We start from the raw sequence: 17,537 nt of genomic DNA, 5'->3' as shown, positions 1-17,537 counted from the left end.
GGACATCTGGCTGAAAAGGCAGCCCCAGATCTATGATATTTCCGAACTGGGGCAAAAATTTGACCGTGGGTCCCCCCCTCCACCCCCTTGGTCCCAATTCTTAGGGATAGAACATCAAAAATTATGAAAAAGTCGATTTTTCAAAAAATATATTCAATTTTTAGTGCACAACTTCCAGAAGAGTTGATACATAAAACATTTATGGCCGAGGAAATGTGAGACATGTTATTTGATCTTAAGTGCACCAAAGTGCAGTGCTACACCTCTTTACACAGCATTCTTCTATTGCACGTCACTGAACTTAGCCCTGTGGACTTCAGAAGTACATATTTTGTAATGAAAGTCATCAAACCTATATTTAGGACAGTGTAAATTAAAATGTCCTGTGGTGCCTCTCCTGCTCCCAGTTTGACATACTACCCCCCCCCCCCCCCATTTCCTTCCACCCTTGACCAAAAAAACTCTCAATTAATACTGGGTGGGATTATTTGTGACCAGCAGAATAAAAAATCTTCAGAAAATTTGCACTCTTTATTGCCTATCAGCTAATAACTTTCTCTTTTATGTGATATGCCATTAATTATAGGAAACACAAAACCAACAAAGCCAAGTGACAAGCAACACAGTACACATTTCTTCAATCATTAGGTCCCAGCAGTTTTTTCTCTCTAATCTTGCTACAATATTACATGGTGTGATTTCCTTTCTGCGAAAGAGTCTGTTACATCGTCAAAGTTAATCGAATGTTTGGCTACCTGAAAAATTAAAATGTCATTGTGTAATACTGAAAAAGCTGTTAATACAAATAATATCAATGACTGGTGTGGTTTCTCAATTTGATTATGTCTACATTGTCACTATCTGCTAAATAAAATGAAATAGGTCTTTCTAATATTGCAGCAATTATAATACACGCCAAATAAGCGAGACAGTTTTTGGCACAAATCAACATTTTTATGTACCTCATTTACACAAATAACACAACAGAATATAATTAACAAAATACCGATATCAAATGCCTGTTAGACTTTTACAAGCAAAAATTTTGTTTTAGGAAATAGTTTCACATTTCATTCATACGTTCCAGTTTCTTAAGCATGAGATCAAAAAATAGTAGTACAAAATTTTTATATAAATTTGAGGTAGTCATATTCTTCTATGTAATTTGTATGATGTCCCCATCTCTTCTCCTTCTTCGTTCCAACAAACAATCATGTCATCACTAATTCTGTAACTATTCCTGCCATTGTTAAAACTTATTTTCCTGTTAACTCCACTAACCCTGCCAGAATCACCGGTTTAATTGCCCCATGTTTGTTGTCCAGTTAGGCATTATTACTTGTTCGTACATTGCTTTTTCTGCGTTATTCCGAGAATAGAACGTACGCGGCTGCTAACCGGGGCCTGTACAACTGGCCCTTAGTAGTGTGGCATTCTGGCAAAAATTTTCTGTCAAAATTTCATTTTATTGGATACATCAAGAAGATAATTTGTGATCTTTCGTACCTGTTATTCCTGTTAGTCATTTATTTCCACTCTGGTAGTCAAATCTATGGATGGTCATTTGTACACCCAATCAACCACATAAACAAACAGCAACTGGCATTCACCCATTTGGGTTTACTTAGCTCAACTCGTATAGCCCCATCCCCATTTCCCGGCAGAAAGTTTTTTTCTTTAGATGTGACGGGGATCCCCCTGGCAGACATCAGGTACGCTATGCATGCATTCAAAAATCAATTAACGATTCGTCCATAAATCAACTTAGAATGTATTCAGAAATGTTCAAAAACAAAAAGAGATGTGTTTCAAAATCATAGGAATAATCAATAGACCAACTTGCGCTGAATGCTAGGGAGGTCCTATGTGGAACGAAGTTGGTTTTTTTTTTAAATATGAATTTGGCACCTCCTGAAATTGCCGCCCAGGTCAGATACCCTAGTGTGCCTCCTCCTAGATCTGGGCCTGTGAAAAGGACAAAGTCGTACAACAGCCTGGCTTTCTCTCTCAAGCTGGGAGTGAAAAACAAAGTACAAATCCGTGAGATAAATATGCAGCATGCTTTCCACCATGGTTACTCATACTTCATAAGTTCTGGAGAGTTTATGTGCTAAGTGATGCCTTACATGCCAGCAGTTAGAATACAGTTTGTCTGTGTGGAAAATAAACTTTTGGCAGCCCATTTTCCTCCTATCAAGTAGAAATAAACTTTTGGCAGCCCATATCACTACTTACCAGGTGGAAGAGATTTTTATACATAAATATATTCCAACAAATGAAAAAAAAAATAAACTGTGAGACAAAACATGCTGTCTAAAACATTTTCACAAAGAGTTGAGGGCTCTTTTACTGCCTCTTAATGACAAGCAGTTACAAAAGGACAGGTGGTCATCTGAAGGTGTTGCAAAGACAACAGCTTTATACTGTATATTTTGTAAATTTGTTTTTGTTTGTTTAGCTAATAAGTAAGTTAATAATAGTAGTAGTAGTAATAATAATAATAATAATAGTAATCTCTAACATTACAAATCCTGACTTTATTCATAACTTGTATGAATTAAACATGTGTGAGCAGTGTGCATATAAGCTTCCATTTGGTGCATTGAGGCAAGAGGGTCAGTGGTTACGTCGCCACTTGTAGCACATTTGCACATGATACTTACTGTTTATTCTAGTAACCGTGCTTTGCACATCTTGGAAGCTGTTGCCAAAAATGACCAAGACTGCCTCGTTTTAAGATACAGCCATTTGGCTTGGCTTGCATAGCCACATGGCAACCACGCAGATGTTCACAGGATGCAAAGTTGCCATCTACACATGCTTGATGCCCTTCCTCTATATGTTACAGTGCATGGTGATGTAGCTAGCTGCCATGTTTCATTAGCCATGTGGAAGGGACCATGTAGCTGTTGAGTTACACTCACCAAGTACTTACCCAGTTGCAAGTAAAGAGACCCCAACCATGTGACAGCAAGCTCGCTGGTGTTGGCCACATGGCTACAGTGCACTGTGCTTCTCACATTACCTTTATACCTCACATTGCATGTTCTAAGACTTTCATTTCTTTGGCATTATATTTCAAAGAGTCTCTAGCTAACACCCTGTATTTCCATGTTCAAAATCTGCCTCTACTCATGCTTACATCAAGCTAACATCTTTGATGTCATATTCCCATCCCCTTATGTTGCTGTCCCTGCCTCTTTTAGGCGTTGATATTCCTTCACTTCTTCCTCGTTCATCTCACCTCCTTCTTTGTGCAGTAGTACTCATCATTTCACTTGAGCCACAAGCTGCAGGACACTGCATGCATCTGTGTTCTCTGAAGAATAACACATGTTTGTAAGTTGAGCTGTCATGTTCTTGTTTTTTTGTTCATCTGTTGATTTATGGCCTCATTCCATTGTCAATAATTCATTTATGTACTTCAACATGTGTTCATATTTTTCTTTATTATTGTTTTCAGAGATCTCAGAAGCCGGCATTATGGTGATAAATTTCACATAGATGTTTATGAGAGTCAGAGTTCTTTGTCATATCTTATGACTAGTTTAGGACTGCTTATGGATAATACAGAAGCAGCCGCCAAGTTGCGCAGTATTGTTGTTGACAGGTATATTTCTGAAATAATGGTCTAATGTAAATAAGTATAAAGTGTTCAGTATAACCAGAACCAAGATTACTAACTAAAATAGCAAGCAGAGATTTCCTACAGCAAAGAAAATCGGATGGTGGTATCTAGGGCAGCTGCAAGTAGCCTGTCTAGAAACATAAAAAATGTATTGTTACACTTGTGCATTTCTCCCCCCCCCCCCCCCTCCCCCTCCCTTACACCACCACCATTATCAAACTTACTCACAAACTCGAAGATATATGCTACTATACAGATGTTAAGTATTTACGTATACTGTTAAAAGAGAAATACTGTGAGAAGCCATAGGTGATGTCACACTTTCCATTAAAGAAAATAGAATATATCATAGACATTTGTAATGATTGCTTTTGTAAAAAAAGTGAAAGATGTAAGCAGGAGGAAAACAATACTACACAGAAGCTGCAATGCCAACAACATTTAAGGTGCTAAAATTTCTTTGATATTCCCCAATGAACTAATGAAAATCAACCAGGACTCTCAAAATCGTGCATGGTGAGGGAAGGGCGGGGTATTCAGAGCCGAACATTATTCGCCAAATAACCATAGGTTGGAAATATGCCGTTGTGAAGATATGTTTGCAAAATAACTGCCATTCAGCAATGAGCATTTAGAAGTTTTTTCAGTGAACCAATTCATAGCCAGTAGAAGAGACTGTGCCGTAGTTCACTGGTTTTGCCGCAATATGTAGGATGCTCTGCTTGTGACAGAAGGGAGCACTGCTACTGAACACAATTTTATGTAATGAAATAAATTGTGATCATCATCTCTCATATAGTCTCCGATCAGATTTTGAAGTTTTTGCAGGCTTCAGATCCTTCAGAATTTTTGTAATGCTTATGAAAAATTGGCATGTCATGTAATGAAGAATTAGTGTATGAACGATGTGGATTATTTGATCTTCGCTGCATCCTGTGTCAGTAATTTCAGCTCTAATGAGATCCTAACTCTTTCGACATTCATAAAATGTCACTTCATAAACTGTCAATGAGAAGTTCTGCCAGAACATTGAAGATGCCTTTCGATAGATATGTGAGCAATGTTTTTACTATAATAGAGATGCCATCTCTAATAGACATAGACAAAGATAATGTCATGTGAGGTGAGTTCACACTTAAAAGGCACAAACACTTCAGGCATTGTAACTTTTCTTGCTTGATGAACCTCACAACCTGACAGATGATAAACCAACTTTCCTCTCCTTCCTTGCTTTCCTCAGTGTTCATCATACATTCTGAATCTGATTGAGATGCTGTGAGAATATGCAAAACACTGTGTTTGCTTAGTTATAGTTTCCATTTTAAAAACTCATTGTTTCACTCTCTTTTCTTTTGCTCCAGATTTCTAGCTTATATCCACATTCGATTTATGTTTGATGTCAATGAACAATCATGTTTACATGGGGTGTCCAAAGTGGAATGATCAGTATTAACGGATATGACAAAAACATTCAAACAAAAAAGTCTAGTAAATAAAGGTTGTAAAATGCGTACTGTTAAGAACTATGAACACTTTTGATCTTTACTACTGTGAAAAACATATCTTCTACTGAGCAAGTGCTTGTAGCTCTCACTGTAGGCATTATAGAGTGCTTGTTTAATTTTCCAAATAGTCATTGCTGTCATATGTCTGAGTGTTGCCCATTCCTCGTGGGACACCGTGTATATTCAGTTTCAGTTTGTCATTGACAGTATTGTAGGCTCTTATACAAAGGACTATCACGGAAAAGAAAAATGAGTTAACTGTGTGTATGAAGTTGTTCATATTCAATTTGAATGATTCCACAAACTTTCCAACTTCAAATCCTACAGCATTTACTTTCCTGAAAAAATTAGTGGTGTTGACAACTGAATTCCTGCAAAGCTAATTTTAAGTTCATTCACTGAAATGATGTCGTATCCAATTAAATGGAGGTTAACCTGCTGCAAAATTTCAGTCAGATGAGCTCTGGGGAACCTCTTGTTGATAAAGTTGTTAACAGAAATTTGATTTGATCATCTCATAATTAAAATGTACACCAGTTTAATCACAAAAATTAGTTCTTACGCACTTTATTACATTGAGTGGCATCCGAAAATGCCCACATTATTCTTGTTTCTTTAATTAGATTTTATATATAACAAATAACTGTAAGTTCTATGCCTCTAATTCCTAGACATGTCCAGACCTTTTGAGTGGCTGCCATCTGAAGTGAATGCAATAATTCTTGTTTCAGCTTGTTCTAGCTGGATATTTATTATTTGCAAAGCTATGTAGTCGTTAGTTATTTTGTGGCATGCATGCATGGCAAAAGATTGAATCCAATGGTGCAGTACGTGAACAACCATAAACACTAGAGTATGATCTGCAAGTTCATTCTTACAATAATTCGGATTATTTTCCCGAAATTGGCAAAACGATCAACATTCAGTGAAGTGTCATTAAACTTTGCCACTTCATCAAGAATTAGCTCACAAAAGCATTTGTTGTAATCTTGTTCTTCCTGAAAATAGATCCCAGTTGGTTTGACAGCATTTGTATAAATTTCATATGGGCTTTTGAGAATCGTAACCAACTTTGGGGATTCTTTCCAAAGGAACTACATTCATTCTTGTGTGAGACACTATCTGTATCCCTTGGGTGTGTTATTTTTCAGAGTGCACTGTCAGGAGGTAACACTGTAATACTGTATTCCCTTACTATTTTCAATTCCTTTAATGTTACATCATCTATGATTTTCTATTTTTTACTGGATTTAGAATGATCTAGGAGATTTGAGTCATCTTCTGCTTTTTGTCTGTGAGCTGCTTTCACTGAGATTAATTATAGTAGTGACTGAGCTCAGTCTCTTTTGTAATCACTGTGCTTCTAGTTTCCCAAATTCAGTGTGTTTTTAATGAAATTACTGCTGCGTGTGGAACCTGCTGATTCTGTACACTATCTTGGACAGAAGAAAGACTGTCAAGCATCACAATTATTATGTACCTCCAGTTTACAATCTTCCCTGCAAAATGTTTTTCGTTGAACTGGGTAGTAAATGAGAAACTGATCCTTGTCTCAGAGACCATCTTTCTCATGGAATTCGGTCTTGTTTATTGGTAATGATAAATAATTCTAAGTTAATCTTTGAAATGAGAACTACAAGCAAACCACTTAGGAGTCACATTCGCTGTTTCTCACTCATTTCAGTAATTTTACTTTGGTTTCGAAAGGTCTAAATAAATATTAGCCATTATTTTTTTCTGGTAAGTAAGAGTAATTAATAGTCCTAATATTACACTACTGGCCATTAAAATTGGTACACCACGGAGATGACATGCTACAGATGCGAAATTTAACCGACAGGAAGAAGATGCTGTGATATGCAAATGGTTAGCTTTTCAGAGCATTCACACAAGGTTGGCACCGGTGGCGACACCTACAAAGTGCTGACATGAGGAAAGTTTCCAACCGATTTCTCATACACAAACAGCAGTTTGCCTGGTGAAATGTTGGTGTGATGTCTCATGTAAGGAGGAGAAATCCGTACCATCACGTTTCCGACTTTGATAAGGGTCGGATTGTAGCCTATCACGATTGCGGTTTATCGTATCGCTTACATTGCTGCTCGCGTTGGTCGAGATCCAATGACTGTTAGCAGAATATGGAATCGGTGGGTTCAGGAGGGTGATACAGAATGCCGTGCTGGACCCCAACAGCCTCGTATCACTAGCAGTCAAGATGACAGAAATCTTATCCACTTGGCTGTAACGGATCATGCAGCCACATCTCGATCCCTGAGTCAACAGATGGGGACATTTGCAAGACAACAACCATCTGCACGAACAGTTTGACGACATTTGCAGCAGCATGGATTATCATCTCGGAGACCATGACTGCAGTTACCCTTTACGCTGCATCACAGACAGGAGTGCCTGCGATGGTGTACTCAACGACGAACCTGGGTGCACGAATGGCAAAACATAATTTTTTTGGATAAATCCAGGTTCTGTTTACAGCATCATGATGGTAGCATCCGTGTTTGGCAACATCGTGGTGAATGCACATTGGAAGCGTGTATTTGTCATCGCCATACTGGCGTATCACCATTGTGATGGTATGGGGTGCCATTGGTTACACGTCTTGGTCACCTCTTGTTCGCATTGGCGGCACTTTGAACTGTGGACATTACATTTCAGATGTGTTACGACCTGTGGCTCTAACCTTCAATTGATTCCTGCGAAACCCTACATTTCAGCTGGATAATGCACGGCCACATGTTGCAGGTCCTGTACGGGCCTTTCTTGATACAGAAAATGATCGACTGCTGTCCTGGCCAGCACATTCTCCAGATCTCTCACCAACTGAAAACGTCTGGTCAATGGTGGCTGAGCAACTGGCTCGTCACAATACGCCAGTCACTACTCTTGATGAACTGTGGTATCGTGTTGAAGCTGCATGGGCAGCTGTACCTGTACACACCATCCAAGCTCTGTTTGACTCAATGCCCAGGCGTATCAAGATCGTTCTTATGGCCAGAGGTGGTACTGATTTCTCAGGATCTATGCACCCAAATTGCATGAAAATGTAATCACATGTCATTTTTACACTCCTGGAAATGGAAAAAAGAACACATTGACACCGGTGTGTCAGACCCACCATATTTGCTCGGGACACTGCGAGAGGGCTGTACAAGCAATGATCACACGCACAGCACAGCGGACACACCAGGAACCGCGGTGTTGGCCGTCGAATGGCGCTAGCTGCGCAGCATTTGTGCACCGCCGCCGTCAGTGTCAGCCAGTTTGCCGTGGCATACGGAGCTCCATCGCAGTCTTTAACACTGGTAGCATGCCGCGACAGCGTGGACGTGAACCGTATGTGCAGTTGACGGACTTTGAGCGAGGGCGTATAGTGGGCATGCGGGAGGCCGGGTGGACGTACCGCCGAATTGCTCAACACGTGGGGCATGAGGTCTCCACAGTACATCAATGTTGTCGCCAGTGGTCGGCGGAAGGTGCACGTGCCCGTCGACCTGGGATCGGACCGCAGCGACGCACGGATGCACGCCAAGACCGTAGGATCCTACGCAGTGCCGTAGGGGACCGCACCACCACTTCCCAGCAAATTAGGGACACTGTTGGTCCTGGGGTATCGGCGAGGACCATTTGCAACCGTCTCCATGAAGCTGGGCTACGGTCCAGCACACCGTTAGGCCGTCTTCCGCTCACGCCCCAACATCGTGCAGCCCGCCTCCAGTGGTGTCGCGACAGGCGTGAATGGAGGGACAAATGGAGACGTGTCGTCATCAGCGATGAGAGTCGCTTCTGCCTTGGTGCCAATGATGGTCGTATGCGTGTTTGGCGCCGTGCAGGTGAGCGCCACAATCAGGACTGCATACGACCGAGGCACACAGGGCCAACACCCGGCATCATGGTGTGGGAAGCGATCTCCTACACTGGCCGTACACCACTGGTGATCGTCGAGGGGACACTGAATAGTGCACGGTATATCCAAACCGTCATCGAACCCATCGTTCTACCATTCCTAGACTGGCAAGGGAACTTTCTGTTCCAACAGGACAATGCACGTCCGCATGTATCCCGTACCACCCAACGTGCTCTAGAAGGTGTAAGTCAACTACACTGGCCAGCAAGATCTCCGGATCTGTCCCCCATTGAGCATGTTTGGGACTGGATGAAGCGTCGTCTCACGCGGTCTGCACGTCCAGCACGAACGCTGGTCCAACTGAGGCGCCAGGTGGAAATGGCATGGCAAGCCGTTCCACAGGACTACATCCAGCATCTCTATGATCGTCTCCATGGGAGAATAGCAGCCTGCATTGCTGCGAAAGGTGGATATAGACTGTACTAGTGCCGACATTGTGCATGCTCTGTTGCCTGTGTCTATGTACCTGTGGTTCTGTCAGTGTGATCATGTGATGTATCTGACCCCATGAATGTGTCAATAAAGTTTCCCCTTCCTGGGACAATGAATTCACGGTGTTCTTATTTCAATTTCCAGGAGTGTAGTATAATATATTTTCCAGTGAATACCTGTTTATCATCTGCATTTCTTTTTGGTGTAGCAATTTTAATGGCCAGTAGTTTATTTCAAAGGGCCACATTACCAGCTGCTGAAGTTTGACATGCTTCTTTTCTGATGCCACTTGAAAAATAACCCTGTTAACCCCTCTGTCAAGCAGTAACTCTGGCTATGTCTGAACTGATACTAAATTGATACTTCTGTCTGTGTGGAATGACAGAGTGAGTGTTTGGTTTGCGATTACAGGATACAGTATCAAATAAAACTCGCTGCAAAAAACCAAAGAAAGGATCACAGTTGATGAGCTGTTATGGGACTCACTTTGTATTCTTATGTCTTGTCTGCTTGAGACTGAGAGGAGCAGAAGGCATATTCCTTTCAGTGTTAAGTTACTTGCCTTGTATGGCAGTCGCTACCATGGCGCTGTGTAAGTGCAGCACGTGTGCCTCTTGCCAGCACCATGTGCCATGCAGTATTGCAGTTATCTTTCTGTCTTTTCCAGTCATTTGAAGATATCAACACTTAATTATAAACTGACTGTATTGAGAACGAATTCCTTTTGTTAAGCAGGAGGTAGATGGCTGAAAAAGCAAACCTTCATGCTCTTGTCTCTTCAGCAATTACCTGCTGAAGTTTTCAACCTGGCCATCACTTACGCATGCTAATTCCAACAATAGCTCTGCTCCATGTGGTAAACCACATATGGCTCTGTGATATAATACTGCTATTGCAGCTTTGTAAAATCTATGCAAAACTGCAGTTTCAAACACTGTTAGGAGCATTTAACTGGCATATAGAAGACCCCGTGCCAAAGGTTGTGATAACTGTTGTGTTAGGTCCAGAGCTGAAGGTTCAGTATTGTAGAGTTATCAATAGATAAGAGCAGTGGAAGGAAGATGTACCATATTTACCTGAATATAAGACAAACATGAATATAAGATAATGTTCCTTTTTATTTATTATTTTTTTTTTTTATTTCCTGAAGACACTCCTACAGAAAACATCATTTTCATGTATTCTGATACATTAAAATTACAAACTGTTTTATTGCTGTGAAATACCTGCCTATAAATGTTTATTTTGTAACTATTATCAACTTAATGTTCCTGATCATTATCCAAGTTAGTCATCTGTGGTATCACTGTTGTGAATCACCATCATCACCACCACTTTGTTTGTAAACCTAATGGCATTTCTTCCTTCCTGGCAATCCACCCAAAATATTCCCTCTTCTGAGCCATTCATAGTATTGGATGTGCAGCACTTGTTGAGTCCTTTCGTAATAGATTTGCTTGACATTCTGCCCCAGAGAATCCACTAATACTGTATGGATATTGAGGTGCGTGGTACCCCCCTCCCCCCATCCTCTTTGCTACCCTAACTAAAGTGAGGGCATGGTCTCCTCAGAAACGTGAGCCTTAAAAGATCTATTCACATCATCATCTGTAATTTGAATTTGTGAGGTCATGCCACCAGGAATTAATACCGGGTCTGTACTGTACTTTGTGATCAGTTGCTTAACTTTCTGGATGCGAAGTCCCTGAAAAAATCCAGCAGCAACATCTTCCTTCTGTTAAAATTACAGACTGATATTATGTTCAAAACAACCTTCAACATTTGTAGCATAAAATCATTTGTCATCCAACCCTCTCCTTGGCATCTACAGAATAAGAATCTTTATAAGAATAAGAATAAGAATCTTTATTAGCTGTTCAGTATTTTCTTATACAATGGGCTTCGTCAATAAGTTCAATTACAGTATAAAGTTGGTTATATTCTCATAACAATGTATATATAAATCATGTGAAATTTAGTGTAGTACAATAGCACACATTTGGAATTTTATATATTATTAATTTTACAATAAAAAGGAAAGCATTATACAGATTTATATTAAGCAGGGAGTATTCATGTTGATGACACTATGTCATTATCATATACATGTTGATAACACTATGCCATTAGCCTAAGCTATTGATACAAATTTAGGTCCTACTACAGGCAGAGGTACCTTTCTCTATGTTAAAACAGCAAATCTTCCATATTACAATCTTTAAATTCATCAACTGAGTAAAATGCTTTACCTCTGAGCCATTGACCCAATGTTGTCTTAAATTTACTTTTAGATACTGTTTGTACAATTTTAGGGAGCATATTAAACAGTTCGAGGCCTACATATTTATAACTATTATGTACCTTAGACAGTCTAGAGTATGGCAGATCAACTGTGTGGTTTCGTCTTGTATTGTGGGTGTGGACAGATGACGTAAGGGGATATTGAGCTATGTTTTCTTTTACGTGTAGTAAGCAATAATAGATGTACAAACAAGGAACTGTCATGACGTTAAGTTTTTTGAAATGTTCCCTGCATGTATACCTGGGAGATCAACCTACTACACATCGAAGAGCTTTTTTTTTTTGCCATCTGAAAATTGATATTGAACTGGGAGAATTTCCCCAAAGCAGAATACCATAAGAAAGATGGCGGTGGATATAAGCAAAATATGAATGCACCAGTAAGTTTTGGCTGACATTACTCCTAAGTTTATAAAGTAGGAACATAGCACATGCAAGTTTAGAACAGACGTATGTGATATGTTTATCTCAGCTAAGTTTCTGGTCAGTCATCATTCCTAGCAGTTTAACGGACTTAATTTCTTTGTTTGATACCTTCAAATTAAAGAATATTTCCTCAGTTTTTGTTTCATTTATGAATAGGGAGTTTGCACTAAACCAATGATCTTATTTTTCAAATATTATATTATTTTTTTCTCGTACTGATTCAAGAGTCTGTCCTGAATTGATAAAAGTTGTATCGTCTGCATAGAGGACTGTTTGACAGGGTAAATATTGTGGCATATCATTAACATACACTACAAACAGGAAGGGCCCAAGTATGGAGCCCTGTGGCACACCTCTTTTTATTGTTTGTGGGTTTGACAGCTGCCCATTTACACTAACAAATTGTACTCTGTTGCTTAAGTACGATTCTAATAATTTCAGGGTGCCCTCTTCCATGCCGTAGTGTCTTAATTTCATGATCAAAGTACTATGAGATACAGTGTCAAATGCTTTACTTTGGTCTAGGAGAGTAGCACATGAGATTAATTTATTTTCAAAGCCATCATATATATCACTAACAATATTTTCAACTGCTTTAACTGTGGATAGTTTAGACCTGAATCCATACTGTGAGTTACTTAACAAATTATTCCTCTCAAAATAGTGATTCATTTGTTGGTGAACACAGTCTTTGATTATGTTAGATATTATTGGGATTAATGAGATAGGGCGATAGTTACTTGGATTTGATTTATCTCCTTTCTTAAATATGGGAATAGTTACTGCCATTTTCAAACAGTCGGGGAAAATCCCTTGCTGTAATATATGATTAATGAGAGTGGTTAGAGGGGGCAGAAGATCACTTGATATCTTCTTTATGACAAAGTTTGGCAGACCATAGAAGTCCACTGCTCTGGAACTACTTAGTTTGCCTATTGCTTTGCTAACATCATTTTCAGTTACTGTTGCCCAGCAGAATTTATGTGCTACATACTTATTTGAACCTAAAAGAGTTTTAGCATCAAGCATGGCGTTGAGGGGAGACAAATCTTGTTGTAAACTGAAGTTAACAAAGTGTGAGTTTAAGATATCTGGGGCTATGGGTATAGCTAGTTGAGTTGTTGGTCTATTTATTTCACTTTTAATTACTTCCCAGGCAGCTTTACAGCTGTTTCTGGATTTAAGAATATAGTTATCATTCGCCCTACGTTTTGCCAAACTTATTTCAGATCTATAATTTTTTCTTATTCTAATGTACATCTCTTTGTACTCGTTGCTGTTATGAGATCTGTCCTTAAACATAAGAAGCATAATCCTGATGCTGTTGAGGTATGGCGTAAACCAATTATTTAGTCTCTGTGGTTTATGAGCTCGGTTATTATTCTGTCTTTTTACTAATCTGGGACAACACTCATCAAATATTCTTGCAATTTCCTCTATAAATAATTTGCTTGTGTTATTCACACACATATGTTTGTATAAGATGTCATTCCAGTTAACTGACCTTAATCTGGTTCTAAACTCTCTTATGTTGCATTCATTCATAGGTCTAACAGTTTTGTGTTGTTCATCTGGAATGCTGACAGGAACTGTAATCCATAGGCCATCATGGTCAGCTAGGCCTAACTTCACTACTCCAATTTCAACATTATTTTCATGGATATTACTTATTATATTGTTTAAGCATGCATTATATCTTGTAGGCTTATCATTTAGACAATAGCAATCAAAAGCTCTTACGCTATCCAAGAATTCCAATATGATATGACTCTGTACCCTGATATCCATATTAATATCACCAAAAATTAAGATTCTTTGGTATTTATATTTAGGCTTAGTTAGTAAGACTAACAGTTTTTTTAGATTTACCATAAATTCATATTCACTAGAAGATGGTGTGCGATATACAGATGCAACAATAATATTATGTTTAGGTATATGTACAACTGCAGCCTCAAAGATGGTGTCTATACAAGGGTCTGTGACATCAATAGTAAAGTATTGTAGATTTAGTCTATTCTTAATATATATTGCAACACCCTCATGTCCAATTGTTGATCTGCAGTAACTACTAGCTAAGGAGTAACCAAATGGAATATTGAGATCAGTTTCTGATGAATATAGCCAGTGCTCATTTACACTAAGTATACCACAGTTGGAAGTTTCTAACCAGTACTGCAATTCTTCCAACTTCTTTCTTAAAGACTGTATATTAATATGTAAGAACAGAAGACTATTTTTGCTAACCCTGGGCAGTAAAGATGAGGGTTCAGATTGTCTTCTTAAGGGCACTTCTATACAGCTGATATCTTGAGTTGTTTGTAAGTCTACTGCTGGTAGCCAGGCCCCATTTTGACAACGTTTGGATGCATCTAGTTTCCTGGACTCAGAGTGAATGGTTTGAAGGTTATTTTGATCCTGCTGGAGCATATCTGTTAATATTTTGCCAGACAGACCAGCAGGTTTTACAGGTTTCCCTGGTCCAGCGGTATTACTGTTAAGGTGGCCATTTCTTTACTCACAGTTTTGGTAATCAGTTTCGAGATTAGTCTTCTTCCATGGTTGTTGAGGTGGAATCCTTGTCGTGTATAGCAAAGATAAGTCGTAAAGGCAGTTTTACCTTCATTGTCATTTTCTTGAGAAGAATAGTCTGTGGGAGGGGAGGGGGGCTTCCTACCATCTGCTTGTGCACCCAGTATTACTTTATTCAGACCTTTTTGTTGCCAGGGATCACTTTCAATGTCCTTCACATAAGCTGTAACATTTATTAGTACATCAAAATAAATAGGCAACTGATTGGCACTGCCCATGTGGCTTAGCAAATAATTGTACCGTTTACTGATATTGGTTATATGATGCTGAGATGTAAGTAATTTTACATCATACACCACTTGCAACAATGAAAGTAAAAGCAATTAATTGATCATTGAAAGATGTGACAGTACTCTTTGGAAAGAGTAATGCTAATGGTTGTGAGTAGATGCAGAAACTGTTATAATTTCATGCAATGTTTTTCTGAGAATGATAGATATCAATTTTTTCATTTTAAAAATTCAGACTGTATTTACCAGGGTGAAGCCAGAATTTTCGTCTGAAGAAATTGGACGCTTGAGTGGTTCAGAAAAGACAATTACGCAGCACCTCAACATTGCTCAACTGAATGCAATTCGCAAATCAGTCGCTTCCAGGAATTACTTGCTTATTTGTGGAATGCCAGGCACAGGTTAGTTCTGACTAGAGAGTTTGTAACAATTATTGTTTTTAATTGTTGTTATACATTGCACATTATTTATTGTAATGTAAATAAATGCATGGGAAGCTTGAATCACAATTCAGAGCAACAAACTGTCTGGAGCTTCAACAGTATTTTTATAACTGTAGTTATAATTATATTTGTTTAGCCTTTAGACTCTTTAGAGGCTCAAAAATGTGTATGTATACAATAAAACTTACTATCAAATTGTTAAATTGTTTGCACGCTTCCTACAGCCCCACCACCTACAATGAAAAGAAACCTGTTACCTTTCAGGGAGAAATGCTCTATAGAGTTCACAACTTTTTTCTTGTCACAAAACTGTGAATTACAAATTTTAGTTATGGCCACAACACCCACTCATGGAACAAAGAACAGCAGCAGTTAGATGTTGGACATAGTCACCTTTCCCCTGCCCTTAGTTGGCCTATGATTATGTTAATTTTGTTATAATTTTGATAAAAAAAGGCTCATCTGGAATTAATATTCTTTCACAGGAAAGACTGAAATGTTAGCATCTCTAGTACGCGTCCTTGTAGGACGTGGTGCTTCAGTGCTGATTACAAGCAACACTCATTCAGCTGTTGACAACTTGCTGCTTCGTCTGAAGAAACACAATTTGCCTATTCTGCGGCTGGGTTCTGAACAACGCATCCATCCTGAACTCCGTTGTTTTTCAGAAGCAGAGCTCAGTAAAGGTTGTAAGACACCTGAAGAACTTACTAAGAGACTCAATTCCAGGGTCAGCTAAGTATGATTTTGTCAATGTACTGTGCAGAGCTGTGATTGTTTAATAATGCTAAAGATAGAGTAGTTTTATAAGTAACACAAAAAAAGACAAGGAATATTAAAAGAAAGAGACATCAAATCAAAGTTATTAAAAAAAGGAAGAAAAAGAAAAAGCTGTTTCATCACATACAGTGTGTCCTTAATTTGAACAGCATATTATTGATGCTGGGGGGGAACGTCACGGAGAAAAAAAAATTAATGAACATTTGACCAATAGATAGTAATCTAAATGTCAGAATAGGGCACTTCAACAGCTGCATGGCACACAGCTGTTTCTCAGTTTGCATCCAAGACACTCAATGTAACTGTCTGTCGAAACAATTGCATGCTGCTGGTACAGTTCTTTTACAAGGATGGTGACGGTGCACCACTAGCCCTGCAGAAGTCCCGGACACTCAAGGGTATGAAAAAAGGCATTGGGCCAATGTCTGTTAAGAGTCTGTAGAAAATTATTACAAAATTCGAAAAGACAGGTTCTTTTGAAGTGCAGTGTGGCAGAGGGGGGAAAGCAGTTGATCTAACGTCAGTTGAAGATGGGGCCACAGCATTGCTGAGGGGCAGAGCAATGGTTTGCAATCACTCATGTTCAGGAGATGCTTCTTGCTGACCTGTGACCAAGGCAGATATTTGCTCTGGAATTTCTTGCTTGCATGGAAGTGGACAATGAACGCATAAGGAACATTCTGTGGACAGGCAAAGCCCATTTCCGTATCCAAGTACATGTTGATATGCAGGATTGCAGAATATGGGCAACAGAAAACCTGTATGCACATTAATTAGTACTACATCATTCTTCAAAGGTGACTTTGTGGTGTGGGTCGATGGCATTGTTTATCTAAGGGCCATATTTTATCAAAGAGATGAGTTCTGCAGGTCCTGTTACCTATCCAATCATTGATAAATGCTGTGAGTCTTTTGCACAACAACATAATTCCAACCCTTCAACAGTGTGGATCTATGGGTAGGACCATTTTTATGGAAGATGGTGCTCCTCTGCACTTTGTACAGCTAGTGACATGGCTGCTGCAAAGGTTTTTCTGAAATGATAGAATTATCAGTCATAATTTCCCTACAGCTTGGCCATACAGATAACCTGATATTAATCTGTGGAACTTCTGGCTGTGGGTTTATTGGAAAGATGTTGTGTTCAGGGTTCCTGTTATGAATATTGCTGAATTTAAGAAATGTGCTGCACAACACATTCTGAACATGATCCCTGAGACATTCCAATCTTTTGTGGAACATGTTGTTTTTCAATTTCAACTTGTGGCAGGAAATGGA

At 39.1% G+C, this 17,537-nt stretch overlaps 1 protein-coding gene across 1 annotated transcript in view; it reads left to right on the top strand.

Annotated features, from left to right (window-relative positions):
* Positions 1 to 17,537, top strand: part of LOC126100409 (DNA replication ATP-dependent helicase/nuclease DNA2-like) — a 176,999-nt gene that overhangs the window by 129,813 nt on the left and 29,649 nt on the right. The window contains exons 12-14 of the mRNA XM_049911003.1: positions 3,464 to 3,610; positions 15,286 to 15,437; positions 15,965 to 16,209. Coding sequence (XP_049766960.1) covers positions 3,464 to 3,610; positions 15,286 to 15,437; positions 15,965 to 16,209 — 544 coding nt within the window. The remainder of the gene's footprint in view (positions 1 to 3,463; positions 3,611 to 15,285; positions 15,438 to 15,964; positions 16,210 to 17,537) is intronic.

Source organism: Schistocerca cancellata, chromosome 9, assembly GCF_023864275.1.
Source record: "Schistocerca cancellata isolate TAMUIC-IGC-003103 chromosome 9, iqSchCanc2.1, whole genome shotgun sequence".
Classification (NCBI taxonomy): Eukaryota; Metazoa; Arthropoda; class Insecta; order Orthoptera; family Acrididae; genus Schistocerca; species Schistocerca cancellata.
Note: the sequence above shows the minus strand (reverse complement) of the source record. Positions and strands in the feature narration are given on the sequence as shown.